This window comes from Osmerus mordax, chromosome 16 (assembly GCF_038355195.1).
Source record: "Osmerus mordax isolate fOsmMor3 chromosome 16, fOsmMor3.pri, whole genome shotgun sequence".
NCBI classification, from domain to species: Eukaryota; Metazoa; Chordata; class Actinopteri; order Osmeriformes; family Osmeridae; genus Osmerus; species Osmerus mordax.
The window spans coordinates 15,122,239-15,149,655 of NC_090065.1; the positions used below are offsets into that span (position 1 = coordinate 15,122,239).

General features: G+C 49.3%; 1 protein-coding gene across 2 annotated transcripts in view; it reads left to right on the forward strand.

Annotated features, from left to right (window-relative positions):
* Window positions 1-27,417, forward strand: part of LOC136959533 (zinc finger protein 521) — an 85,637-nt gene that overhangs the window by 29,655 nt on the left and 28,565 nt on the right. Inside the window, exons 4-5 of one of the 2 annotated variants that reach the window (XM_067253898.1) lie at window positions 4,170-7,678; window positions 7,853-7,937. In XM_067253898.1, coding sequence (XP_067109999.1) covers window positions 4,526-7,678; window positions 7,853-7,937 — 3,238 coding nt within the window. In that variant the 5' untranslated portion in view covers window positions 4,170-4,525. The remainder of the gene's footprint in view (window positions 1-4,169; window positions 7,679-7,852; window positions 7,938-27,417) is intronic. The other variant, XM_067253899.1, reaches the window with a different exon arrangement.

The following is a 27,417-nucleotide window of genomic DNA, read 5'->3' on the forward strand; positions in this document are numbered from 1 at the left end:
GACGGTGAGGCTGGTACCAAAGCCAAGCCTGTTGACTCCAGTAGACACATGAGCATCACGGCAACAACGGAATGAAAGAGTCCAGTAGATGGATCTATAGGTTAGCATAGCAGGCAGGAGACTGTGGGTGTGGAGGATGAGTCCTTAGGGCCATGGCTAAGCTGGGAGCTAGAACAGATCACCCAGGGTGCTTGGATAGGAGTGAGAGATTGAGAGCTGGGGAGAGTACTTTACACATCCAACTCCATTTATTATCATTAGTAGTAGTAGTAGTAGTATAAGTGTTATTGTTGTAATGTTGTTATTGCTAACCATACACCAACAACTACAGTAAAATTGTACATACTTTGGACTTTAAAGAATTCCTGATTCCTGATGTTGCTTCGTTACGTGTGTTTGTAGTTTTTTTTTTTAACATATATTCACACCAATTAAAGGGAAGCTCATGTCAAGCAGGAGGATCTGTTGTGTGTGTGTGTGTGTGTGTTGTGTGTGTGCAGTAGTGGCAGCAAGTCTCTCTGAATGGCCTATTTGAACACGAATATTTACTCAGAGTTAGAGCTAAAAATGAACATGGTAGAGATGGCACTCACAGAGACATTTGGATTGGCAAGCTGTATGCAGTGTGTGCATGCTTGTGTATGTGTTTACGGGTGGGGTGTTGGGGGGGGGGGGGGGGGCACAAGAGGTTGTTTACATAAACTATGGCTCACGGTGTATAGGGTCAAGCGATTACTCTGATAGTACAACACCAAGGGCCTCGTCCTCAATCTACCTAATATAATTTGACCGGTTTAATATGAATAACGCCCTCATAACATATGTCCAATTAATTTCCAGCTGTCGCTTATACATTCCGAGCACATCCCACAAGTTGTTTTGTTCAGTATAGCAGCCGACATGAAAAAGAGGAGTGAGGTAAAACCAGAAAGAGAGGAGGTAGGGAGGGAGGGAAGTACAGGCTCCTGGGGAGGGACAGGCCCTAAGATGGAGGTCTTCCTCCCAGGATGTGACAAGCTGTTGGCTGGATGAGCCTCAGGAAGGCCTTGGCAGGCCAACAAAGACAGCCCTTCAGCTGCAGGGTGTAGTTTTTCAGGCCCCAGCATCCCCTTTGGCAGCCACACAGAGAGCGCTGGCGTGCACAGGCCCCTCGCCCGAGAGACCGGGGAAGTAAGGACCGCTCTTTTATTTACTCAGGCTGCTGAGGCCTGGGCATTTCTTGTCTGGGTGAAGAAGGGAAAAAACAGTTCTCTCTCTCTCTCTCTCTCTCTCTCTCTCTCTCTCTCTCTCTCTCTCTCTCTCTCTCTCTCTCTCTCTCTCTCTCTCTCTCGCTCTTCCCTTCAAGGTCTCCTGAGGCTCACTGCTTTCATCTGCTGTTGTTCACACACTTGCCTTGACTGTGTGCGCGTGTGTTTGCGCGTGCGTGTGCATGTTTGTACGTTTGTCAGAAATGGCGTTCTTTGCAGTGTCCTCCAAGAAACCGCCATGGGTGAGGATGGACATTGAAGAAGTAGCACATATTATCCATAATTGTGGGACAATTTGTAAAACTAACAATTGTTTATGCAAGTAGGTTTGAGCAGCCTTACAGCTGGGCTTTCATTCACCATCTACTCAAAACAATCAGAATGTATCCAGGGATATATACATACTATATACAGTACCTACACTGTGATAATGACCAGAACTACACTTAGTAGAAGTAGAGTACCTATTATTATGACATGCACACACCATGATTTGCCCATTCCTAGCTTCTGGAAGCTCCCATCTAGTGGCAACACCAAGCGTAGTTAGCATGTAGTTACACCATTAAGAAGCCTGTGTTAAACAACAATAGGGCACTGTGGAGCATGTTAATTCAATTAAGCATCTGCCAGTTTAAGTCACACAATGGCCCACATACACACGTCTTCTTATACAGACCTCATGACTCCCTCTTGCCCCCCCCCCAGATGTGCCCATCTGTGACTTACAGACTGGATGTGTCACATTGTAATAAAAACGTGAAATAAATAATATAAATCAAATAAACAAAGGATGGAAGAGGCATCTTGACAGCCTGGCGATGTCTCCCGGCAGAAGACATCCTCATTTAAGACTGTAGAATTGAATTTGGCTTTGGCTCGTGTAAATAGACGTATTTGTTATAGCTGTGTGTTTGTGTAGTGGATTGTCTAAAAGCCAATATGTTTGACTGTAAGGCATAGGCAGGGGTCATCCTTCTTTGCGCTGCCTTCTCCTGCCCTGGGAGGCTGGGAGAGCGAGGGCAGATCCGCCCCCTCCATGAGGGAGAGGAGAGCATACCACTGACTCACGCATCCTCCCTCTAACCATGAAGAGACAGAGAGAGACAGAGAGAGAGAGAGAGAGAGAGAGAGAGAGAGGGACGGAGAGAGAGAGAGAGAGAGAGAGAGAGAGAGAGAGAGAGAGAGAGAGAGAGAGAGAGAGAGAGAGAGAGAGAGAGAGAGAGAGAGAGAGAGAGAGAGAGAGAGAGAGAGAGAGAGAGAGAAATTGCACATGTATTGTACATACACAGACAAAGAGAAACACACACACTGACAGAAACGTGGATGAGCCAGATAAAGCTGGTAAATCATCCAGGGCAGGCTCCTTGAGTGATGTGAGCAGAGTGGGATCCTTGCCAGGGGTGGGAGGTTTCCGTGAGGCTTGGCCATGTGGAGGTGGGCTCTCAATGTGCCGCTTTCAGCAATTTGGAGGGGCAGGGGGATGGCCTCCGACCCCATCTGTTTCCTGTAGATAGAGCCTGGTGGGGGTAGGTGTTCGGAGAGGGCAGAACGTTATCCTGACGAAGGGCAGATCTCCCAGTAAAAACAAGAAAGAGCAAGAGAGAGAGCGAGAGAGAGCGAGAGAGAGACAGAGAGAGACAGAGAGAGAGAGAGAGAGAGAGAGAGAGAGAGAGAGAGAGAGAGAGAGAGAGAGAGAGAGAGAGAGAGAGAGAGAGAGAGAGAGAGAGAGAGAGAAACTTGGATTGGTCCACTGAAGGATAGTGTGGATCCTGGATCCTGGAATGGGCTCTCTGCTTTTCCTTCGTCTGTCTCATAAATCTCTTGCTGTTTCCTCTTGTTTTTCCCGTTCCAAGTTTTGGCCTTTTGACTCTGCTTTTTTTCAGACAGGGGGGGTTGGAATTACAATGTTTTATTTAAGTAAGGAAGTTCACAGCACTTAGGGTTTCAACAGCGGGAAGAAGTGGTGTGGCACCTCTTGAACCTGTGGAAACTGGTGTTCTGTGTTTTCCATTTATACCAAGCTGTCTGTTACATACAACTGGACTGTCGTCCAATCAGGTGTCTGATTTGGATGAGGGGGGAGGGGGGGGCACTGGCAGTTGTCTATTGTGTTATCTGGCCATTCCCTGCACCTGCTTGTCCTTGGGTAGCCACTGTACTGAACCGGTGTTCTTCCATCTACTGTATAACCCCAAAACATAAATTCTTTGAGTTACAGAAGGCTTTTTAGGTTTTAGCACCCCTAGAGGAATGTTGTCTGTAACTGACATGTTTTAGCTTTGTCTTTTGAAGCCATTTGATTTGATGGCTTTTGTTTTTTCCTTGTTCCTCATTCAGATGGTCATTTTAAGGCATCTTATTTTTCATAAACTATTATGGTAGTTGTTACAGAATAATATAAATGTTCTAATTTACCTCATGTTGGGCTTACATCTTGAAGCACCCCCATTGCCTTGTGTTGGGTTTAAATGTCAGAGATTGCATTTTGACTCACAGTGGGCTAAGCCATTACATGGCCACATACAAGGTTAATTGTGGTAAAAGCTTTTCCATTTTTCTATTCCGCTAATTATACTTTGAATAACAGATTTAAATGTAACTTCTGAGAACACACTTAAGGAGTGGTATTGTTTGGAAAAAGAATATCATCCAAGTTCCAAAGAAATGTAAATTCATACTTAGCCACCTCATTATTACCTTAATGACTAGTGCCACAGCAACCCACCTTTAGTATTTAACCGAGCCGAGACAAATGAGTTCCTAATGCAACTTGACAAAACACCTTCTCTCTGTCTCTTTCTCTTTCCTATTCTTTCACTCATTCCCTCTCTTTCCTTCCCCCTATTATCTATTGACCCGCTCCCTCATCTCGTCCTCTCCCTTCCTCTCCTCTCTCCTTCCTTCTCTGTCTGCCTGCAGACGGTGTTGACATCGAGGATGACCCTTCTTGCTCCTGGCCTGCATCATCTCCCTCCAGCAAAGACCAGACTTCCCCAGGCCACTGTGAGGACTATGACTACGGTGAGGACGAAGGCGGCCCTGGCCTGCCGTACCCGTGTCAGTTTTGCGACAAGTCCTTCAGCCGCCTGAGCTTCCTCAAGCGCCACGAGCAGAGCCACGGCGACAAGCTCCCCTTCAGCTGCACCTTCTGCAGCCGCCTGTTCAAGCACAAGCGCAGCCGCGACCGCCACGTCAAGCTGCACACGGGCGACAAGAAGTACCACTGCGGCGAGTGCGACTCGGCCTTCTCCCGCAGCGACCACCTCAAGATCCACATGAAGACCCACGCGTCCAACAAGCCCCACAAGTGCCCCGTGTGCCGCCGGGGCTTCCTGTCCTCCAGCTCCCTCCACGGGCACATGCAAGTGCACGAGAGGGGCAAGGATGGCGGCGGCGGCGCCTCGGGGCTCTCCAGGGCCGAGGAGTGGAAACTGAAGGAGACACGTAAATGCAGCCGCTGCGAGGAGGGCTTCGACGTCCCCGAGGAGCTCCAGAGGCACATCGCCGAGTGCCACCCCGAGTGCTCTCCGTCGGAGGACGGGGCACTGAGTGGCGCCCTGCAGTGCATCTACTGCCACGAGCCCTTCAGCGACGAGGGCACCCTGCTCACCCACATCGACCAGGCCCACAGCCGCGACCGGAAGGGCCACTCGTGCGCCATCTGCTCCGAGCACTTCCTGTCCGTGGAAGACCTCTATGCCCACATGGACGTCCACCAGCTCCCCGAGTCCAGTAACCATAGCAACAGCCCGTCGCTGCTGACGGTCGGCTACACCTCGGTCTCCAGCACCACCCCTGACTCTAACCTATCGGTGGACAGTTCCACCATGGTTGAGGCGGCCCCGCCGGTTCCCAAGACCCGGGGGAGGAGGAAGAGGGCAGCCCAGCATGCCTCTGACATGGGGGGCCGCTCCTCCAAACAGCCCAAGATCTCTTACAGCTGCATCTACTGCACCAAGCAGATGTTCTCCAGCCTGGCTGTGCTTCAGATCCACCTGAGAACCATGCACCTGGACAAGCCGGAGCAGGCCCACACTTGCCAGTTCTGCCTGGAGGTGCTTCCCTCGCTCTTCAACTTGAACGAGCACCTGAAGCAGGTGCACAATGCAGAGGACCACGTCGCCTTGCTAGCTAGCCTGCCAGACGCCCTGCTCCAGTGCAACTTCTGCCCTGAGGTTCTGGGCGACCTCAATGCCCTCCAGGAGCACATCCGCTGCACTCATGGTTTCCCCAGCCCCGTGGCCAAGGAGAGCAACGCCTTCTTCTGCCCGCAGTGCTTCATGGGCTTCCTGACGGAGGCCACGCTGGAGGAACACGTCCGTCAGACGCACTGCGACGGGGGCAGCCTGCGCTTCGACTCTCCCCTGGCCGTGACGCCCAAGGAGCCCATCGTGGAAGTGTACTCGTGCTCCTACTGCACCAACTCGCCCATCTTCAACAGTGTTTTGAAGCTGAACAAGCACATCAAGGAGAACCACAAGAACATCCCGCTGGCACTCAACTACATCAACAACGGGAAGAAGTCCCTAAGGACACTCAGCCCCTCTTCGCCCATCTCTGTGGAGCAAACAGCACTGCTCAAACATGGAGGCTCCTCGTCTCGCGCCACCAGTGAGTTCATCTGTAACCAGTGCGGGGCCAAATATACCAGTCTGGACCTGTTCCAGACCCACCTGAAAACTCACCTGGATGGGCTCCAGCCCCAGCTCACGTGCCCCCAGTGCAACAAAGAGTTCCCCAACCAGGAATCCCTGCTCAAGCACGTGACGGTCCACTTCACCATCACTTCCACCTACTACATCTGCGAGAGCTGCGACAAGCAGTTCACCTCCGTGGACGACCTTCAGAAACACCTGCTGGACATGCACACCTTTGTGTTCTTCCGCTGCACCCTGTGCCAGGAAGTGTTTGACTCCAAGGTGTCGACTCAGCTCCACCTGGCTGTCAAGCACAGCAACGAGAAAAAGGTGTTCCGCTGCACCTCGTGCAACTGGGACTTCAGGCATGAGACGGACCTGCAGTTGCACGTCAAACACAGTCACCTGGAGAACCAGGGCCGGGCCCACCGCTGCATCTTCTGTGGCGAATCCTTTGGCACGGAAGTGGAGCTGCAGTGCCACATCACCACCCACAGCAAGAAGTACAACTGCCGCTTCTGCAGCAAGGCCTTCCACGCCATCGTCTTGCTGGAGAAGCACCTGAGAGAGAAGCACTGTGTGTTCGAGGGCAAGGCCCAGAACTGCGGCGCCAACGGCTCCACCGCGGGAGGGACGGACGCCGCGACGAAGGAGGACGCCGAGCTACAGGGTCTCCTGACCAACAGTCACGGCGCAGCGGCGCCCGGAGGAACCGCCGTCGAGCCTCAGAACAGCCACGACGGGAGCGAAGAGGAGGTGGACACGGCGGACCCCATGTTTGGATGTGACATCTGTGGCGCATCCTACACCATGGACTCCCTCCTGACCAACCACCAGCTGCGGGACCACAACATCCGCCCAGGGGAGAGTGCCATGATGAAGAGGAAGGCGGACATGATCAAGGGCAACCACAAGTGTAACGTCTGCTCGCGTACCTTCTTCTCCGAAGCGGGGCTGAGGGAGCACATGCAGACCCACCTGGGCCCTGTCAAACACTACATGTGCCCCATCTGTGGAGAACGCTTCCCTTCTCTGCTCACCCTTACCGAGCACAAGGTCACCCACAGCAAGAGCCTGGACACGGGCAGCTGCCGGATCTGCAAGATGCCCCTGCAGTGCGAAGAGGACTTCCTGGAGCACTGCCAGATGCACCCTGACCTGAGGAACTCTCTGACGGGCTTCCGCTGTGTTGTCTGCATGCAGACCGTCACCTCCACCCTGGAGCTTAAGATCCACGGCACCTTCCACATGCAGAAGACCGGCACCATGTCCACCAATCACCCCATTGGCCGCAACACCGTGGCCTCCCACCACCACCACCACCAGGTCCAGAAGCTCTTCAAGTGTGCCTCTTGCCTGAAGGAGTTCCGCTCCAAGCAGGACCTTGTGAAGTTGGACATCAACGGCCTGCCCTACGGCCTGTGTGCTGCCTGCGTTAGCGCAGCTGGCTCCAAGAGCTCCAGCCCCACCGTGAACGGAGGCAGGCAGCAGCAGGGCGGCGCGACCACCCCAGCAGTGGCAGCCGCCACCTGGGTCCAAGGGGAGAGTCTCAGCCCCGGGGAGGGGAAAGTCAAAGCCGCCTCCTCCTCCTCTTCGTCCTCCTCCTCCTCTTCCTCAACCGCCGCCAAAACGCGTTGCACCAGCTGTAATGTGAAGTTTGAGTCGGAGGCGGAGCTGCAGGCCCATGTCCAGACAGTGCACCGGGAGCAGGGAGGAGACAGCAACAGTGGACAGCTAAGGACCCCCCAGGTGTCCCCGATGCCCAGAGCCAGCCCCTCACAAACAGAGGAGGTAAGTACATTGAAGACATAACAGCATGTATGTTTCAAAATGGTCCACGTCTAGCGGTGCTAGTGGAATAAGTCGCCCTAATTGACCAAGAATATTGTGTTTATTTAAGGTGATGAGGATGTAGTCTAAAACCTTTCATCCTTGTGTTTTTATTTCTTCTGGTCCATCGATCAGAAGAAGACCTACCAGTGCATCAAATGTCAGATGGTCTTCTACAGCGAATGGGACATCCAAGTCCATGTGGCCAATCACATGCTAGGTAAGATTTGTTGTTTTTTGGCCATTGTGTATTTTCCTTGGATTACATCCCACCAACACAGTGATGTGATACCGGTTTAACATAAAATATAGAATTATGTAGGAAATGTGCAAATTGAGAATAGGTTTGAATTTTACTAATGACATCCTTCATGGAAAATACATTGACATTCTTAATGTACAATGACTGAATCGTTTGTGAACTTGAGGACTTTTCTTTTTTACTATTAATTTAATTAAAATTACATATGTTCACAGTAATAACACAAATGGATATTTGAAAATACATTTGTATTGATCTACCAGTAGACCTCATTGTCATTCTCAAGACCACACAAACAACAAACCCCATTTCAAGTTCCCAAAATGTCTTCACTTTTCACTTGCATTTGTATGCAGGTAGAATAATTGGTAGAGAATACACAATTCAATGCCAGTTCTCTCTTGCCTGCAGTAAGTAGGCGTCTGAATTCTGGTCTCACCTTCCTTTATTCATTCATTTATTCAGCTCGTTTGGCGGCTCTTTCATTACACTGGATTATCTGTTGTCTTCAGTGGGAGAGAGACTCATTGATCTGGAACCAAACCGCCTCTCTGTTTGGAAGGCGCTCCTAGGCGCAGGTGAATTTAAACACGGTGGGCAATTCTATCAGGACCGGTGGGCAATTCTATCAGGACCACACTGTTTGTGCATAAACAATCACCGGCATGTGATTTGTGATTTTGAAGCTGTGTGGTTTCAGCGTGTGTGCGTGTTAGGGAGAAAGAGAGAGAGGGAGAAAGGGAGAGAGACAGAGATGGGAAATGTGTAGGTGTATGTTTTGTATTCATCTTTGCGATCTGCTCTCTCTGTCTGCTCTACTGGGGGAGCCTAATACACCGCCATGCCAGCATTAGTCCTTTTTCTCTGGAAGATGGGCAGGGAACACACTGGGAGGGGAGAAAACAAACACCCCTACTGGTTATTTTATGTCTTTTTGCAACACAGGCCGACCATTCCCTCCAATAATGGCCAAATCTAGACAGCACAAGGATAGGTGATTGGGTTATTGCTCAATCTCATATTGTCTCTGAAGTCTTACTGACTATCTGTGATCAACATTTGTGTTCTACGGGTAGCAGCTGGTGATGTTTCCTTTCTGAGACGTTGAAATAAATACAAAAGAGGTTTATTCCCTCAAAAAAATTCAGAGGCATCCTAAACAAATGCAACAAAGCGACATAAATGCTAAATATGCAATTTGCCCAGCCTTGTTATGACACCAGTGTTGATCCGAGTTGACTGTGGACGGTTTTATATGCTTCTACATTCCCTCCTCTACAGCAGGGTTAAATTTGGACCAGCCTGTAATTACCGTAAAGAAATTTTGGGCCAAAAAAAGCTGAAAAAAGGTCCTCATTTGGAAAAAGCTCTAAATACCTACTCCCTTGAAAAAAGGGGACACTTTCTCCTTTTAATGGCCATCTGTACCAGAGAGGGGAAACGTGGGGTCTGGGGTCATCTCCGCTCAGCTGTCAGTGTTATTAGCGTAGGTAATGGACCAGCCACTGGATTCATAGGGGTGTTGTTTTCATCCATGCCCCGCTCCGCGGTGTCAGCTCACACTGATAACTCTATATATAGTGATGTGGCGTGACATAACTGTAGCGCTAAGTGTACGGAACAACAGAATCCGAGCCGGTCTCGGCCCCAGACAAGTCCACCTCAGCTGCCTTTGTAATACAATAGTCTCCGTAAGCCAAGTGCACTCTGCTGCCTCCTCCCCCTCCTCTCCCCGGTCTCCTCCCCGTCCGACACCAAAGAGCTCGTGACTGCCTCGTCTGTGCCTCTGCCAGCACATTTTGATGCATGGATATTATGCTTCGGTGGTGGTGAACCCAGCTCAGACAGAAAGCACAGCTCTGGTCTGAGCTACTCGACACTTAGCATGATAATGGCGGGGAATGAGAGCGAGGGAGGTGGTGTGGGTGGTGGGGAGTGTGCTGCAGACCAGCCCAGGCCAAGCCCACCAACGGCCCCACGTGTACTAAGATGGAGGGCGCAGCCTGCTAGGGCCCAGATGGATCAGTCCACATTTGCTGTACAGCTGGTGGCTCTGTTTGGGGACCTGGTGTGATACTCCTATGGCGAAAAAAATGATATCGCCACTATCCAAGGAGCAATTTAATAGCAGGCCAGAAGACAGCTGGCCACTCTTTAGTTTAGAGTTTTTTTGGCATGGCGCACTTACAGAATTGAGGGTGTCCGATTTTTCTCCAGAGGCACACAGATTTATACAGCTTTCAGCTGCTGTGGTCATTATCAAATCCATTATTTGCATCTTTCTTTGTGTGAAATGTTAATTGAGATTTCTCCCCCCCCAAAAAAAAAACATAACAATTTGCACTAGTCATAGTCTTCCAAAATTGAACGAGAGACAATACTTTAACTGGCAGTCCTTTTGTTTGACAAAGTTTATTTTTGTTTTGAATGTGTACTGTTGAAGGTCTTTGGTTGTCAGTTAAGCTTCTGTGGTTTAAGCAGCAAGGCTCCATCTCTCCCTATTGCTGTACCATGACCCTGCGGTGAACTCTGACATTTGGATCATGGTGGGGGGAGCAGATGACCCATTTATCCTTCCATTTCAAATAGCCCTGTGTGAATTTGAGGTCCTCCAACACATTTTTAAGAATTGGCTCTGCCCTAAAAGGTTTGTAAAGGTGAAAAGGTTTGTCGCTTTTTCACTCTAGCCGTTTTCCCTCTGAAACTGTCTGACTCAGGTCCATTACAGACGGTAATAGCCAGGGTTACCACGTTCTGAAGGACAATCATAAACAAACAAACCCAGTACATTCCAGAAAGTGGCTTTTTGGGGTCACCTCTAACGTTTTTTTTTTGTTGTTGTTTTTTTGGGCTGGTGACAGCACCGAGCCTCAAGCCAAGTCAGGGAGGAGCCTTCTCTCTCACAGAGAGGAGCCAGTGGCCTGGTCGGCCCATGTGGAGGGTGGTGGTGGTGGTGTGGGGGGGCGGGGGGCATTGGTGGTGGTTGGGGGCTTTTGGGGGCGGGGAGGGAAAGGCACATTTGCTGTACAGCTGGCCGCTCAGTGTGAAGCAGGCACTGAGGGCCGTTACAGAGCTGGAGAGGAGGGCGAGCGAGCGTGAGGCCTCCAGCCCTCCTCCAGTCCCTCCTGCTCTCTGTCATCTCTCACTCCCTCCTCCTCCTCACCTTATTCATACTGACCACCAACCTGGCAACCTGTACCATATCGTCTTCTTGTGATTAAGCAAACTGGGAAGTGTAACAGTATTTGGAGGTAAAATGCTTGTTGTTTTTTTTTTTTTGCTTTCTAAGGGTTACAAATGATCCCTGACACACATCCTCTTGCTTTGGGTCCCTGGAGCGGCGTGGCCAGTGTGTGTTGATTACACCGTCTCTGTCTCTGTCTCCACACTGGTGGGAACACACTTACTACTCTATTAAGGACACTTCTTTTCATGGTGTGTAAAGAAATGCTGCTGTTAGATGTTGCAATTTCCTGTTTCCTGCTGTGAAATCACCTTTAGATTTTCCTGTGAGCCCTAACACAGTGTCATTCCAGTACACAGAAATCCTTCACACAACGCCCACACGTGTCACCTTTTAACTTACATTCCCTGTTTAGATGAGAGTCAGAACCTGATTGACCAACCAATAGACCAACCAGCAGTACCGCAGTAGGGATCAATCACATCAAAGAAACCGAGAGCAGGCTCTCCGATCAGCCAGCGCAAACAAAGGAAGCCATGCATACCGTATAGCAAGTGCGATTTCTTACCGCTTTTATTAATTGGTGATTAATAACGCCTTTCCATTCGTTAGCGCAGTCACCTCCCGTGCAGCCGTGTGTGCTGCTGCTAATATGCAATTACGCACACCTTCCTGCTTGTTACATTATACTTGTGCCTGCCTAATGTGTCATCCATGAGGAGAATAGAAAAGAGAGTGAGTTCCAGGAAGGGCTATCTTTAGATTCACACATTCACTTCAGTGTTATATACCTGTCTGCGGTCTGTATTTGTCGTCAAAAGACAAAGACAGAGAAAAAGTTAACCAGGGAGCAGCATGGAAACTTTTACGGCATTGCAGTGAGGGTATTTGCTTTTCTTCGTGTTTTTTTGTTGTTGTTGTGTTTTTTTTTTTTTTTTCATTGTAAAGGAGAGGTAATAGACATCACCATGGGGATGTTCTGTTGCTAGGCTAGACAAGCTCGGTCTGATGTGGTCCTTATCTATTGATTTTCTTGACATTTCCCCGCACCTCTCAGACTAGGCCAACACAAGGGGAAATATGTGATGCTCCCACTTCATATGCCTTGTTTGCTCAAGCTTAGAGCCCAGCGGGCTCTGGACTGCACTGCGATTGGTAGGCTGATGTCACCATGGTGATTATTTGGCAAATCATTCTCAAGAGATATTTTCTCTTGACTTTCACCGGGTTTTTGATTTTCCTTCTCTATAGGCATCCATTTCTGTACAGCTTCATTGTCTTTTGTATCAGACTTACTGCAGGGTTTGGCTGGCGCAACTCAGCCATTCAACCATTCAACCATGCAACGTGGCGTGGTTTAGTCCGTCGACCTGTATAGAGGTAGGCTCTTCCTGTGTTTCTGCCAATGTTTTATTGATATACAGGAGGGATGTCTCCTTTAGAGTGTTAATGCCAACCCTTGTTCTGAAGTGCCCTATAAATAGTGAATGATCAGTATTAACCTCTGCGTTCCTCCGCCCCCTGGGAGGACTGGGGGAGGGCACAGAGGCCAGCGGAGCATGCGCACTCCCAGCCTGCTCAGGTCCGAGGGGGTTGCTAAGCAGTCAGACGGGGGGACAGGCGGGATGGGGGAATATGGGAGCAGTGCAAACAGACAGTGCTGCCTTAGTAAAGGTCAGAGCTGCAACCCACACCTCTGAATTCCCAGGCCGGCTCTGGAGGGACAAGGCCTCCAGGCGTGCCAGGAGAGGCTGCCGGCCAGGGAGAAATACACCGGTGATATGGTGCAGAGCTCTCTGGCTTTTAGAGCTTGTCACCCCCTGCAGGGATGGGAAATGTGAGGGGACATCTTCATCCCATTCAACTTTGACTCCGAATCATGTAGCGTTGTCTGCAAACCTGAGCCTTTCACAGTTGGTGTTCGCCGGGCTGTTGTGTTGTGGGACTGCAGAGGTGGGGATCTGGTTCCTCAAGCCCACACGGTTGTCGAATGTGTTTTCGGAAAAAAACACTGGCAAACTGAAAATAAAGGGGGGAGGGGTAAAAGTTTCGAAAGTGCTGCGTAACGATTGACTGTTCTCGTCCAAACCCCCGCAACTGTGAACGGCAGAGACAGCGGAGGGAGGCGCGGGGGAGGGGGGGGGGGGGCGGGGGGAGCGGGAAGGGGGGAAGGGGGGGGGGGGGGGGGGGGAAAGCGCGTCGAAAAAGGCCCCCCCGGCGTCAAAGCCTTAATAATCATGTGAGCGGAGCTGGACTTCATTACCCTCCTGTTCGACAGGCGGAGTGCCAGCCTGGATGGCTGGCTGGCTGGCGGTGGCAAGGTCAACGGCGGAGGAAAAACCAGTTACTGTGTTCCTCCAACGCGGGAGCGGAGGAGAGGAGAGGGCCGGCCATCTGTCAGCCCGGGCCTGCCATACCCGCAGAGCAAATGGACACGGGCGGCCAGAGGAGAGGCCACAGCCACCCATAGAGCTAAACCCACCGAGCATAACACTGTAGCTCGGCCAAAGGGATGGACCTTGGTACTGCTAGCGAGAGTCAGGGACAGAGAGGAGAGAGAGAGAGAGAGAGAGAGAGAGAGAGAGAGGGGGAGAGGGAGAGAGAGAGCACGAAAACGAGAGAGGGCGAGAGAAAGAGACAGGGGTGTCGACGCGACCGACCCCGATAGATTTGGCATTGAGTCTTTGTGTGTTTATGTGTGTTTGTTTTTTTAGTGTGAACACTATTGGGCTCGTGCTGTTATGGGTCCAGATGGCAAACCATTTGACAAAAACTTGAGTCGGATGTTTGATTTTGGCTGCAAATGCGGTATGAATCATGTTTTAGGCTTGTTTATAACGGCAAACTTCTTTTCATTGCAGCTACCTTTCAGAAAGTAATGTCTACTTTCATGTGTTAAGTGTTGCCTTGTGGAAAGAAACGTTATAAAAAAAAACACTGACGACAATGTCAACCCCGCTTTTCAGTGCTTTTTAAACCCTGCTCCCCACTGTTGTCTCGGCCTCTGGAGTTGCTGTTTCACCTTGCTAGCTGTTTGTTGTGTCTGTGCAGGGGACGTCTGAGCCCAGCCTCGACCCTCTCACTGAAGACCTTTACGATGCCCTCTGGCCGCAGTATAGGAACCCTGTGGAATGTTCCAAAGCTCTCTAATAGGTTTCAGGTGATGCGGGCCACCAGCCAGACCCCCGCAACCCCACTCGCTGTCTCGTGTGATAGCTCTCCCCGCTCCCTCCTAGTCAAAGCACCGCCATTTCTCCTCTAAAAGAGAAGGGCCAGCCATGAAATAGACAGCCGTCATTTACAGCAGAGGAGAAGGCTCCGGAATAGCAGAGTAGGCATGGAGATGGGCCATATTGTTGTTTATGTTTTACTCGTTCACTGGAAGTTTTGTTGTGAGAGTAGTTGAATTCTATGGCTCAGAAGACTATAAGCCTCCACCTTCCATAGTTCATGAAGATAAGAGGAGCAGCAACTTCTCTCCCTGCACCGTTCCTCAACTCAGATCCAAAACTTCCTGCTTGTTTTCCCCGTCAAGCGTTTTCAGACCCCCTGGCTCCATCGTCAACATGCTCCGGAAAACATGGAAGCAGATAGTCCTAGGCGATTCTCCCTCATTAATGGAAATCACACAGGAACTCCCTGGATGAAAGCATATTAGCTTATTAGTTATTAAGCGTTAATGTCGATATCAGTGCTAATACGGGGAACGGATGCTGCTGAGGTAGAATTGTCGGAGTGGGACATATTTAGTAGGTAGGCCTGTCAATGCACACCCTGGATTTAATTCAGCCGATCCATTGCCATGATATTTTGTTGAGATAATGCGCATACTGCACGCATCATGGTTTTCCCGTGTTAAGCATTATATCACCTTATACCATTAGCTCCACCACAGTGCATATGGATATAGGGACTGTGCTAAAGATATGCTAAAACAATTTAGACATTTTCAGGACAAAAATCCGTCAAATGTTTCTTGACATGGCTTGTAGCATCTTCTCTCCGCTAACTAATCCCGTTGCATTTAGTTTAAGCACACGGATGTGCCGGGGCAAACATGAAACACAGCCATTAGTGCTAGAACGTTCTCCTTTATGTTTCTGCAGTGTTCCGTGGCCGCCGTCACAGTTCATCGTGAACACGGTTGCGACGTGGCCCCTTTGTCTTTCCATTTGTCCCGTGGACGCCTAGAGACGCCAATCTTAAGCCACTCTCTCTCTGATTAATCTTTAACATTTATAATTACTAATTAAGTTAGTAAGAGACTTTTAATGTAGTCCTCCTTCAATGGGGAGCGGAGAGGACAACAGATCATTAGCTTCAATAATGAACGCGGATGAGACAGATAATGGCCTATGATAGGTGAACAGTGACAGTTATATTAAATGTGGTAGAGGGTATATGGGAAATTGTGTGCGGACTTACAATTTTGTGGATCAGGAGGCAGTAGGAGTTAAAAGCAGAATGGTGTCCTGCTAGTGATATTGATAACGTTTTCTGTGACTCGATCCAATAGTAGTAGCCAATTAACACAATTGATTTGGATAGAAGTTACTATGTAGGGTAGTTGAGATTTAATGATATGATAGTTATTTTGTTTGATACATGTTGTTGTCAGTTATTGATAAATGTCATGCTGTCCAACTTGAGTCTAAGACTTCAGTCCCCCTAATGGACTGTGTGTGTCTCATTATCACATAAGATCACTACTGCTTGCTCTCATTACCTCACTAGCTGCAAGTCACCGCCTATTAAGAGAGTCATTTAATCCGTTTTTTACTTTAACAACGATGCTACCCTGGCACATTCTGCAAGCTTTCCCACTCTGGGAAAGGTGCTTATGCCATAATGATTATTATCATTAGGAAGATATTAATGTGCTCAGTGTTTGCAACCCAGCTGCTCATCATGGCCTGAGTTCCCCGTTGTCCGAGGGAGAGGAGAGAGATGCTGCCAAAACGGCCAGTGCACAGGGGTCTCCCGCCCACCTGTCCAGGGGCTGTGGGGTCACGGGGGCCCACGCCCACAGCACTGACCTCCATACCACCAGGTTCTGGGTATGTGCTGGGATAAATACAATATTAATGGGATGTCCGTAATACATACCATGCATAAGAGCAGCTTGAAAGGAAATGTAATGGATTCTAGTCATTATGAAACCCCAGAACGTAAACATCTCTCTCCTATACAGTATCGACATGCATGTTAATTATAGATCTGTTATTCCGAATTGAAAGATACATTTCTGTTTCCCCAGTAGAAATTCATCCCATATAGTTACACAGCACATTTTAATGTTACTTATGTTCCCGTGTTTAATGTTAATAGTTTACACTTGAGAAGGTACACTACACTTTTGGGGAGGGAAAATTTGATTAAACCCCAACTTGCAAATGATCCAATCTCCTCATTAGTTTTAATACAAACAAATACAAACAATGAGATATTACCACGCCAACTATATTTCTCTCCTAACAAGGATTCTGTGTGTGAATTGTTGAGTAGATGAGGAGGAGAGTAATAATAGTGTTCTATGTCACTGAGCCCAGTCGCTGATGGCAAACAGTAGTTAGAGGTGGGAGGACTAGCCTGTGAGAGGGTGTGAGAGTGTGTGTGTGTGTCTGTCGTCACACACGCAGACTGGAGCAGTAGGCTTGCCTGGCTCACTCTGTTCCTCTCCCAGTTTCAAATTGCTGCTTCATTAGGACTTGGAAGAGAATCCCGCGGTTACATTTAATCAAACGAATCGCCGTGGCAGACCCACACAATCAATCACAATCCTTCCCCAATATGCTCCATTCTGTAACTACCATGCTGCCTTGGAGGAAAGTCAATTACAGCGAATGGCCCAGCTCTTCAGATGGTTTCTGTGATGCTCCGCCGTTTGGACCGGGTTTTTTTCCTCCATTATGCATTCATGAACAGTTTGCATCCAGTTTACCCAGGAACTCCTATTGCTATGGCACTGGGATTCCTGTATGATGCACTCCTCCTGATTTGCGTGAGGATCGTGCACCCTATGTGTAACAAGCAAATGAACTATTCATGATTTTTGGTAAATAAATGTTCATGCTTCTCAGTAGGCTGCAGTCAATGATGACACTTCTAGTTGTTAGTGCTTGGTGCTGATATAGATCTGTTCTTATTCAGCCTCTGTTTGAAATCAACAGTGCTTTTTTACTTGGTCTTGCTGGATGCGCTTTCCACACACGTGTGCACACATAAAGGCATGCGCACACACACACACACACACACAAACGCACAGAGCCACAAATACGTGCTACACCTGATGTCTCTGTCTATCTTTCACCTGAACGCACAAACACATACACACACGCCTCCCCCTTCTTACTTCCTCTCCCTCTTTCTGTCAAACACATACAAATACACACACAGACCCTCTCCTTCCCTCACTTTCTCTCTCTCCCTCTCTCTATCAAGCATGCACACACATAAAAACACACACACACACACGCGCGCACACACAGGGTAGCTAGCGAGGCTGGTGAGGGCCGTGGCTGCTGCTCCTCTGAGCGCTCCCACAGTGACTCCCCGGGCTCGGCTGCCAGTTGTTTGCCAGTGTCTCCGGGTGGAATTCATTCAAATTAAAGCGGCGGAATGAGGCCCGGGTCCCAGAATGCCTGGTCCCTCTCCTTCATCAGCATTCCGCCGATGAGAGTAATTAAAGCAGAAATTAATTCTGCTGTAAGCAGAGGAGCCACAGAATAACTGATATTAGAGGCTGGATGATGAATGCTTGGCATCAAGAGAGGTCTCAGGGGAGAAGGGGCGGGCGGGGGGGGGGGGGGGGGGGGGGATTCACAGATCTCTTTTTCTTTCTCTCCCATCTTTCTTTTCTTTTCCCTCCTCTGTTTTCTCTCCTCTTTCTCCTCCGTCTCTGTGTCTCGCTACGTTGGCCCTGTCTCCTTTTCTCCCTCCTCTCTCTCGCTCCATCTCTTTTCATCTCTCCTCTCAGTCTTTGTGCTCCCTTGCTTTTTTCCTTGCATCCCTTCCTTCTTCGACGCTTCTGCTTTTATCCTCCATGCCAGCGTTTTGTCATGACAAGCTAAGCTAAAGATGGCTCGACTCCTACAAATAGGCCGAGTTGAAACACAAGGGGTGAAGTCTTCATTAGACAGCCTGTAGTCTGATATGGCTGATTCTCTTGGCATGGTAACATGGCATTGTAACTTATCGTTAGCATCATATGTCACAGAGCATGTATTAGTGTATAAATGATAGAAATGCTAGTTACAGTACGCTACAGGTACTGTCAGAATATGACAACAGATTAAAAGAGGAATGAGGTTTACTGTGTACCCCCCACCTTCTATTCACCATCGCCATATTTTACCACGGTTTTCAGACTTCATTTAATACAGATGAGGATAGGAAGATGACAATATTTGGATTGGATATGATGCTGGTGCTTTTCAAGCCCTGGTTTCCTTGTGAGGTATAGTTAGATATTGAACCTAGACCCTCTCCAGATGATGTGATATTCTAGCCAGTATGATTCAATGATCCCCCACGTCCCCTGACACTTTATTTTTGGAATAGCACATCTTTAGCAAGAGCAGTCACAAGGCTGAAAGACAAACAACTCAACTATTGAAACACAGACAATGGGCTGAGGCTGTCAACGAGACAGCGTTCTCTCTCTCTCTCTCTCCCTCTTTCTTTCTCTCTCTCTCTTAGAATCAAATGAAATTCAACAAAGGTTAGCTCTGGTGGGGTTTATGATAATGTGATATACGATGCTGCCGTGGAATTTGCCAATGCATGTCTTAGCACAGCCTGACACAGGGGGAGGAGCGCATGGTAATGATTTTGACCTCTAACCCTCTCTCTCTCATGCTGCCCATGTGGGTATTCTGCTCAGAGGAGATCATAAACAATAGATAGATTTGTTTTGTTTGCATATTTGTCTGCGAGCTGTCTTAACGAGGAAACGAGATGGTTCTATATTTGGATGTAAGGGTTTCGTAGAGACTGCATAATAGTTTTAGTTTTCATAATAGTTTTCAGAGATTATTGGGAGTGAATACAAATCGGAGGCAAGATCAACTTGAGAGTCACTGACCGCCATTAAGAATTAAAGGGCTGGCTAGGCAGCAGTGGAAAGCCAGAGTGAAAGATTAGAATCCATAAGGGGGCCATGTGCCGAAGAGATGTGAACGTGGGCCCCCTGAGACTTGCGATGAACCCACACACAGAGATGGGAGGGCTGGGTTGGGTGAAATGGCGGTGAGGGGTAGATGGGGGGGCCGTCGGAATGAAACCGTCAGACACACTGGCCCGTCCTGATTAGTCTTAAAGGGGCGGCTGCCCTGTTTTCAGTTAATGTCGTCGTTTGTCTTGTTTCTATCGTAAGAATAGCTTTACGTTTTGCTGTGGAAAAAACACACTGGTTTAAAATATCTACAGTGTGTGTCGTTTGTCTAGCTTTCTTCTTGTTTGTCCCCTTTCTCTATCTATCTATGTGTGTGTGTGTGTGTGTGTGTGTGTGTGTTTGTGTGTGTCTCTCTCTCTTTCTGTCTATATTTATTTTTGTACATTTCGAGATTGATGAAATGAAGAATGAAGTAAAGTAAAAAAAAAATGCAGATGATAAAGGCATTTCATGTGAATTATTTAGTGAGACTCTTTTTATAGTTCTAAGGTTTACCTATGTACAGTACCTTACTAAAAGCTTAGTACTTTGAGAGATGTTTTTAGTTTTTTGTGTCCATGTCAATGGATGCTAGCTAAAGGACTGTGTATATTCCTATTCCTGTTTGATTATGTTGTTTTTATAAATAAGATTGTGTGTAGTGAATAAGTACTCTGTCAGGGATAGTATAGCGTTGTTTGTCTAATTTATTTGTGCTACAAGCCAATAAAGGTACAGTGAAAAATAAACCTTTGGTGTAACAATGACCTTAAACGCAATGACACACTTTCCCATAACATTGTCTTGTCCAATACTCCACAACTCCCATAAGAGTTCTTACAGCAAGTCATAGAGGAGTAGAAAGACAGAGAAGGAGAGAAATCGATTACTCTCCTCCCTCCACTGTCTGTGCCCTGGCTGAATTACTGAAACAAGATGCTGCACTTAGAGGAGTCTTTGGAGAGACAGTGAATGAGACAGAACGAGAGAGAGAGAGAGAGAGAGAGAGAGAGAGAGAGAGAGAGAGAGAGAGTTGGAGAAGTGAGGGAGAGGATGGAGAGACAGGGAGAGAAACACTTTTCGGGACATGGGTGCCATTTAGACTAGGCCCACCTCCCTACAAGAAGCCACTAAAAGCAGTGAATGATCCTCCCCCTGCCCCTAGGAGGCCGATGGTCCTCCTGGTGTGGTTAAGTGAATACAGGGCAAACACTCAGGTTTGAGGTCAACCCAAGATCATCAAAATATGCATCTTCTCCACCAATCCAAGCGAGGTATTCTGATTCAGTAAGGGTTCAGGGTTAAAGGGCTATGGCAGCTATGCCCTCTTGTTCTGGCTGTTACTGGTATATATAGCCTACTGTATACATACACTAAACTGTATATAAATACTATATATGATACAGGATCACATTGCAATATACATTATGGGCTACTCTGTTCAAAATGGCATGTTTCATGTACCACTCTGTTCTGCCTAGTTGGTAAACATCGAATAAACATCTGTGACGATGCATGGTTTTGTTTACACGCTCATGATAGTGTGCCACCTGTCTGCAGTGTGATGCTGCGATCAGGCCGCTGTTGTTTAACGTCCACATCGCTTTTTACTGTCTGAACTGTGAGGAGGAAAATGAATCCAGCTCGTTTGGTAGACAGAACTCGGTGCTTAAGGGACCCAATCCCTGTAAGTGCCATTAAGTGGAAATTGCCGTTCACATATTCCAGTGGTTTGATTAATTACTCTCTCTCATGTGCTTCCGTAAACGCCCAATGAAATATGGTGAGCAAATTGCATTGTGTTCCTGTATCCTGTTATGTAAAAGCAGTTTAATTATTGACACATGTTTTGCCACCTGGCAGGGGAAAGGATAGTCGGGCATGAATAGAAATCATACAATAGATAATATGGACAGGCTGAGCTGTAACGCTGGTGAGTGGAGGCTAAGCTTGTGTGTACGCCCTGTCTTCTCTGTTCCTGATGGCGTAAAGGAGAAAAACGGATATGACATCAAAACCAGCGTTGTGTTTTGATGAGGGGATTGTATTTTGAACCATGCTCGGCAATGCTCAGCAGGGCTCTTTTTTGACAGGTGTACTCTGATAAATATGTAGTTAAGGAGATACGTTTCTAAAGACTTTACAAGCTCCTGGGGGGTTTAAAAGATCATCTGAAGCTTTGTGCGATATCTTAAGGTAGCTCTTTCTGATCAGAGAGCAGACTTAGTCAGCCATTGCTTAGACTGGGAGGAGAAGGTGTATGGGGCGAGCAAATCACAGGTTTTCACCCAACTGTCACTCTCTCAACCCACACATTTCAACTCTGGCTTTTTAGTCCTCTTTTAGATGTTTTTTCTTTCTCCCCAGAGCAGTCTTTGGCATTGGCAGCGCCCCCTACTGCCATAACAGTAGTGCACTCCTTCAGACCTATTTGTGATGTGCAGTCAGCCACAGAAACATAGACAGAAACAAACAGGAATTAATTCAAAACCATATCCTAGAACAGTCAACGCATATTTCACACTTGTGGTTCTGCGACGTGTATTCATTATTCTAACCTGCTTGCGTCGACTGCAAAACCGAGGCATTTCAGGAGGCTGACGTGAGCATGTGTAATACAGTTGCAGCTGTGCATCGCCGGCACACTCCTGTAGTACTCTTTACCCTACACTCCTCTAGAATCTACGTTTCGTGCTGTGTTCCCTGTTCTCCATCATGTGGACGGGGGCATTACTACACAAAGCTCTCCTACTGTCACATGAGTCCCCTTGTGTCCCTCTGCTCCTGATGAACAGCATGCCTCTGACGCGCAGTCCCTCCTCGCTCCTGTTTGCCCAAAACGATCCGATCTGGCCCCCTGCTCTCCACCTGATCTAGTTGACTGGGCTGAGTAAGTTAGGTAGGCAGTCCCTGCTCTCCTCCTCCCTCCTCCCTCCCAATATGCACTTGGACCAGGGCTCAGGCTGCACCTTTCGTGTTCCGCGGGGATAGGAGGGCCAGATGGAGGAATTTGATTAACCAGCAGTGGAGGACCAAATGTTCAATTGGATACAGAACCAGTTGGAGGGAAGGAGGGAGAGAGGGATGGAGGGAAGGAAGGAGGGTGGGAGGGAGGGAGAAAGGATGGAACGAGGCGGGGGTAGAGGGAGAAATCTAAAATGGTTGGAGGTGTGTGTCGGCCAACACTTTCCAGAGGGGAGTCGATACGGGCACTGAGGTGCAGTAATGCAGAAGCCCTTTTCCAAGTACCAGCTGGGCCTTTTAGGAGCCTCTATCCCCACAGCAGACAGCCGGCAGCCTCTGAGCAGCTTGACTTTACCACATGTGGAACTTTCTTTCTGCTCCACCTGGTTGCCCCGGGGGACTCGTGCCGCTGGGACGCCGGAGGCAGGTGAATTGCTCTTAATGCAAGGCACTGAATCACTGGGCCAACAACACGAGGGAGGCGCCTAGGGAGAGGAAATGGATCTGCAGAAAGACTGGCGTGGACCGGCGCGACCTTGGAGCCAGCGGCCGCCTCCGTGCGGGGACAGGGCGGTGTGATGTGTCATTGTGCCTCGGCTCGGCGCGCCGTCGCTTCAATAATAGCCGCAGACGTAGCGCTTATTTTTTTTCCATGCAACAGTGTGTATCGTTTTCAGAGTGCTTTTTAAAAGGGAACTTAATCCATTTGTAAACTGGCTGTGTCTTTCTCTAGCTCCATTTAGTGCCCCCCCGCCCTCCCCCTCACCCCGACAGTCGATGTTGAGTCCTTTACTCTCAGCCTGTGTCCCTCCGCCTGTCTACCTCTCTCTCAGCTGTTCCATCGTGGATAGTGTTTCAATAAAACGCCATTTGTTTTCCAGGCGTGATCAGCTAGCTGTCGTTGTGGCAGTGAAGGGTAGAGTGTCTGCGTGTTATATGGGATGTGTTACGTTTAGGCTTGTCTCCTTTATGAGGGTTCAGTATAACAGGCTGAGGTGGTTTGAGATACCGGGGCGTCAGGAGGACAGGTGGGTTGGAAGAGGAGGGTTCGAGGCCGCCCGGCGGGGTACAGCCGCTTTTCTGCCGACACCTGTCTCTCTGAGGGGGGTGGCAACAAGCCAGAGGTCAGGGGGCGTCCGGGATGGGGCCCGCCAAGGTCAAAGGTTTTATCACTCTCTGAGGGGATCTGGGCCCATCACTCAGACTGTACAACTATTGGCCGCCGCCTGCCCCTCTCTCTCTCTCTCTCTCTCTCTCTCTCTCTCTCCCTCCCCCCACCCCTCCTCCCCTTTTTTTCTAATCCTTCCAAATGGCGCGGGGCAAAACTCCTGACAGCAGCAGCAACAGCGAGAGAGAAACAAACCGTGGGGGTGCAGGAGCTCCAAAGCCATCAGCTGGAGATTTCACTTTGAAAAGCTGCTTTTCCCCCCCCCCCCTCGCTGCCCTTTTCCACCAATCAGAAAGCCGCCAGAGCCCGGGCACCCCTAGCCGCTGACCCCTGACCCTGCCAGTGGTGGTGGGTTTGTTTTGTTTGGGCTGGGTTTTTTACAGAGAGACGGAGCGAGAGGTGGGGGGGACTGCTTTTGACAGGTCGGGCAGCAGTACTTGGATGTGGTGTTTAGCCAAGACAGCTTTCCAGCAATGGTGGGGTTCAAGGAAAAAGGAGATGGACTGGATAGCTAGATACCACCACCCTTCACCCCCAACCACAGCCTGACTTACACTGTCCCTGCTCAGTTTACTCAGAGTCCGAGCCGTCACACACTGTAGACGTGTGAAAAAGGGCCTGTTTTGCAGGGAAAGTGCAGCCATTCATGCAAAGTTGATTCCATCAGCACACAGACATTCCTTGATACCCCCCTGTTTGTGCAGCTGTGCCCCCTGATTAAATTACCCCGACCCTCTCCCAACACCCCTCGCCTCCCCTCTGCCCCTCTCTGCCCCTGCTAGGCCAGCCTGACGGTAGGGGCTCTGGGTCTCATGGGAGGAGAAGGGGGGGGGGGGGGGGGGTGCAGGGGTACAGGAAGGGGCACGTAACCCAGGGTTCTTCCTGGCAGCCTCCCGGTAATTGGGGCTGGATCGCCGAGCCTCCGCGGGTCACGGGAGGAGGGGCCTGTCATGTGAGGGGGGTGGTGGTGGTGGTGGGGGGGTGGTGGTGAGAGGGTGGGGGGTGCAGGGCGCATGAGGCGCGTCCCGGGAGAGCGAGTACTAACCGTCACGCTGCAGAGCGAGCTCTGACAGGCCGCCGGGAGACCCGGGCCGCCGGATCGAGCCTGTCAGCTGTTCCTGCAGCGCTGAGCGATCGAGGAGCCCTCCGCTGGGACTGCATTACTGAAGGCTTTTCTTCTCTGCCTCTGTTTTATTTTTTGGGTGGGGAGGGCAGAGGCCTGCGAGTGTGCGAGGGGGGTGTTGAGGGGTATAATTGAGAGCACAGAGGGAGCTTCGTCTCTCCATCTTATGATTTGGAGGTGAAGACAAGCGCCCGCGGGGGCCCCCTGTCAGAGCTTTTGGGCGCGCTCGGCGCAGACTTCAATAAAAACACACAAAAAGAATTCCCCCACAAGGGCGCCTGGCTGAATTGCTGACGCCAATGTAAAAGATTCCATTTTCTGTGAATCATTTAGTACACGACCCTGCTTTGACTAAAAAACACGACAATAACAGGAAACACACGCACCCCCTCCCTCCTCCTCTTCTTCTTCCCCAAAAATTGACAACAAACTCAAGGAATACCAAATTATAGTTTGTGCTACGTATTTCACAAAACGATCACCTCCTACCTCTCTTTGACTCCGCCTCTTTATCCCCCTACCATCTCCCTTCCATGTCCTCCCCCTCTATCCTTTCTCTCTGTTCCTATCTCCCCCTCTCTCCATCTCACTCTATTCCTGTCACGACAAATGTCAAACGGAGTCGGTTAAGAGTGTGTTTTTTCCTCGGGTAACCAGAGCTCGCAGAGTCGACGGCGTTCTGGGACGGAGACTGCTGCGGAAGCGTTGCGTCGGAGAGTCTCGCCGTCCCGTATTTCTGTGAAAGTAACAGAACTGTTTGAAAGTGTTGTCACAGTCTCACAGGCTCCTGCTGCTTGTGAGCGCCAGGGGGACGTGGCGTCTTCTCAGCTCTTTGGTCTCCTCCCTCCCTTTTGTTGTTTTTTTAAGTTGCCTCTCTGTTTGGTTATCACTTTTGTTGTGGTTTGAACATCTCAGTGTGCTTGTTTTGTTTTTTAAAAGGGTGGGAGGCGCTGTGTGTGTGTGTGGGGGGGAGGAGTATTTTGTTGTTTTTTGACAGAAGGGGTCGGCGAGTTAAAATTAGACGACTTTCTTTTGTGCGTGACTGGGAGACCTGTCATGGAGAGGTAGCTGTGGGGAGTCTGTCACTCACATCCAGGGTGTGTTTTAATCATCTTTGTCCCACTTGTGGAAGTGGTGACGGGTAGAGTGAGCTGGGGTTCCCTCCCCTGGACAATTCCGTCATTCCAGAATCTCATACACTTGGATGTCACATGTAGAAATCGGTTAAGGAGAATGAAGTGAAAAGTTTCCTCGTCGACTTAATCCTCTAATTCAATGGGGGAATCAAGCGATGGCATGTGGTTTTGAAGACGGGAATCAAAGTCTGTTTGAACGTTTTTGTGATCTTATAAAAAGGATGTGACAACTGGTCGGGAAATTGGAAGCCAAAAAGCAAAAGCTATCTGTCAGTCGCGAAAGAGAAACAGGGCCAATCTACTGTAAATCTTCAAAATGTTTACGTTGTGATCAACAAGGATTCAATCCATGTGTATGATCCAAATGATTCTGTGATTCTAATAATACTCCATGGACTTGAAAGTACACAGTGATTCTTAGCAGTACAGGAAGCTATTCAATACTAGCATAGACTACTTCATCATCAAACGTGGGTTAGCATGCCCTCCTCGGTCTCTTAAACAGCACAGAAACACTGATATCCAGTGGCCAGTTGACTGTAAGACAAGTCAGCCTCGAGACCCAATCTAACCCTCTTCAAAGTTGGCCAGAACAGTACATCGCATGTGTCCTTCTCTGGCTCCTCTCCCCTCTGCCACAGGCTGAGCACGCTCCCTGCAGACCTCTCCAGGGATCTGGCCTCTTGTTTCCACCCGCATCCTCTGACAGTCTTAATGGACAAGTAGTCCCTCTCCAAGGCCAACGAGAGCCCTCGCTGAAAAGACCACTCTGGGCATGTCTGGTATAAGTGCCGTTTTCTCCTCCTCCTCCCTTCCTCCTCTTAGACCCATCCAAGGTTGTGTTTACTGGGAGGAATTAAACAGAGTCTTTGGAGAGAAGTGAGCAGAGATAGCGAGAGGCTAAGAAGCGCGGCCAAGGAGAGAGGATGAGGAGAGAGGCTGAGGAGAGAGGATGAGGAGAGAGGATGAGGAGCGAGGATGAGGAGAGAGGATGAGGATGAGGAGCGAGGATGAGGAGAGAGGATGAGGAGCGAGGATGAGGAGAGAGGATGAGGATGAGGAGCGAGGATGAGGAGAGAGGATGAGGATGAGGAGCGAGGATGAGGAGAGAGGATGAGGAGCGAGGATGAGAAGAGAGGATGAGGAGAGAGGATGATGAGGAGCGAGGATGAGGAGAGAGGATGAGGAGAGAGGATGAGGAGCGAGGATGAGGAGAGAGGATGAGGATGAGGAGCGAGGATGAGGAGAGAGGATGAGGAGCGAGGATGAGGAGCGAGGATGAGGAGAGAGGATGAGGATGAGGAGCGAGGATGAGGACCGAGGATGAGGAGAGAGGATGAGGAGAGAGGATGAGGAGAGAGGATGAGGAGAGAGGATGAGTAGCGTGGTTGAGGAAGAGGGAAGAGGAAGGATGCTTCTCTTTACTTTGGAGGCTTCTCAGAAAGCCGGGTGAGATCTCTCCTTCAGAAGGATCGGGCAAGAATGTGTTCTATGAAAAGGGTAATTAGTGCAGACCATGACTGTTAAAGTGTATCAGCGAGTGTATCGCAAGGCTCTTGATTGACAACTTCAGGATCGAGACATGTTAAGCTCAAAACATCCCCGTAAAGCTTTGAACAAAAGTAATATTCTTAGGAAAACCCCCAAGCAATTAGTCAGCCCGCGCCCCTTTTGCCGCCATTGTCTGTTCTTCGTGCAAGCCATTGCTCCT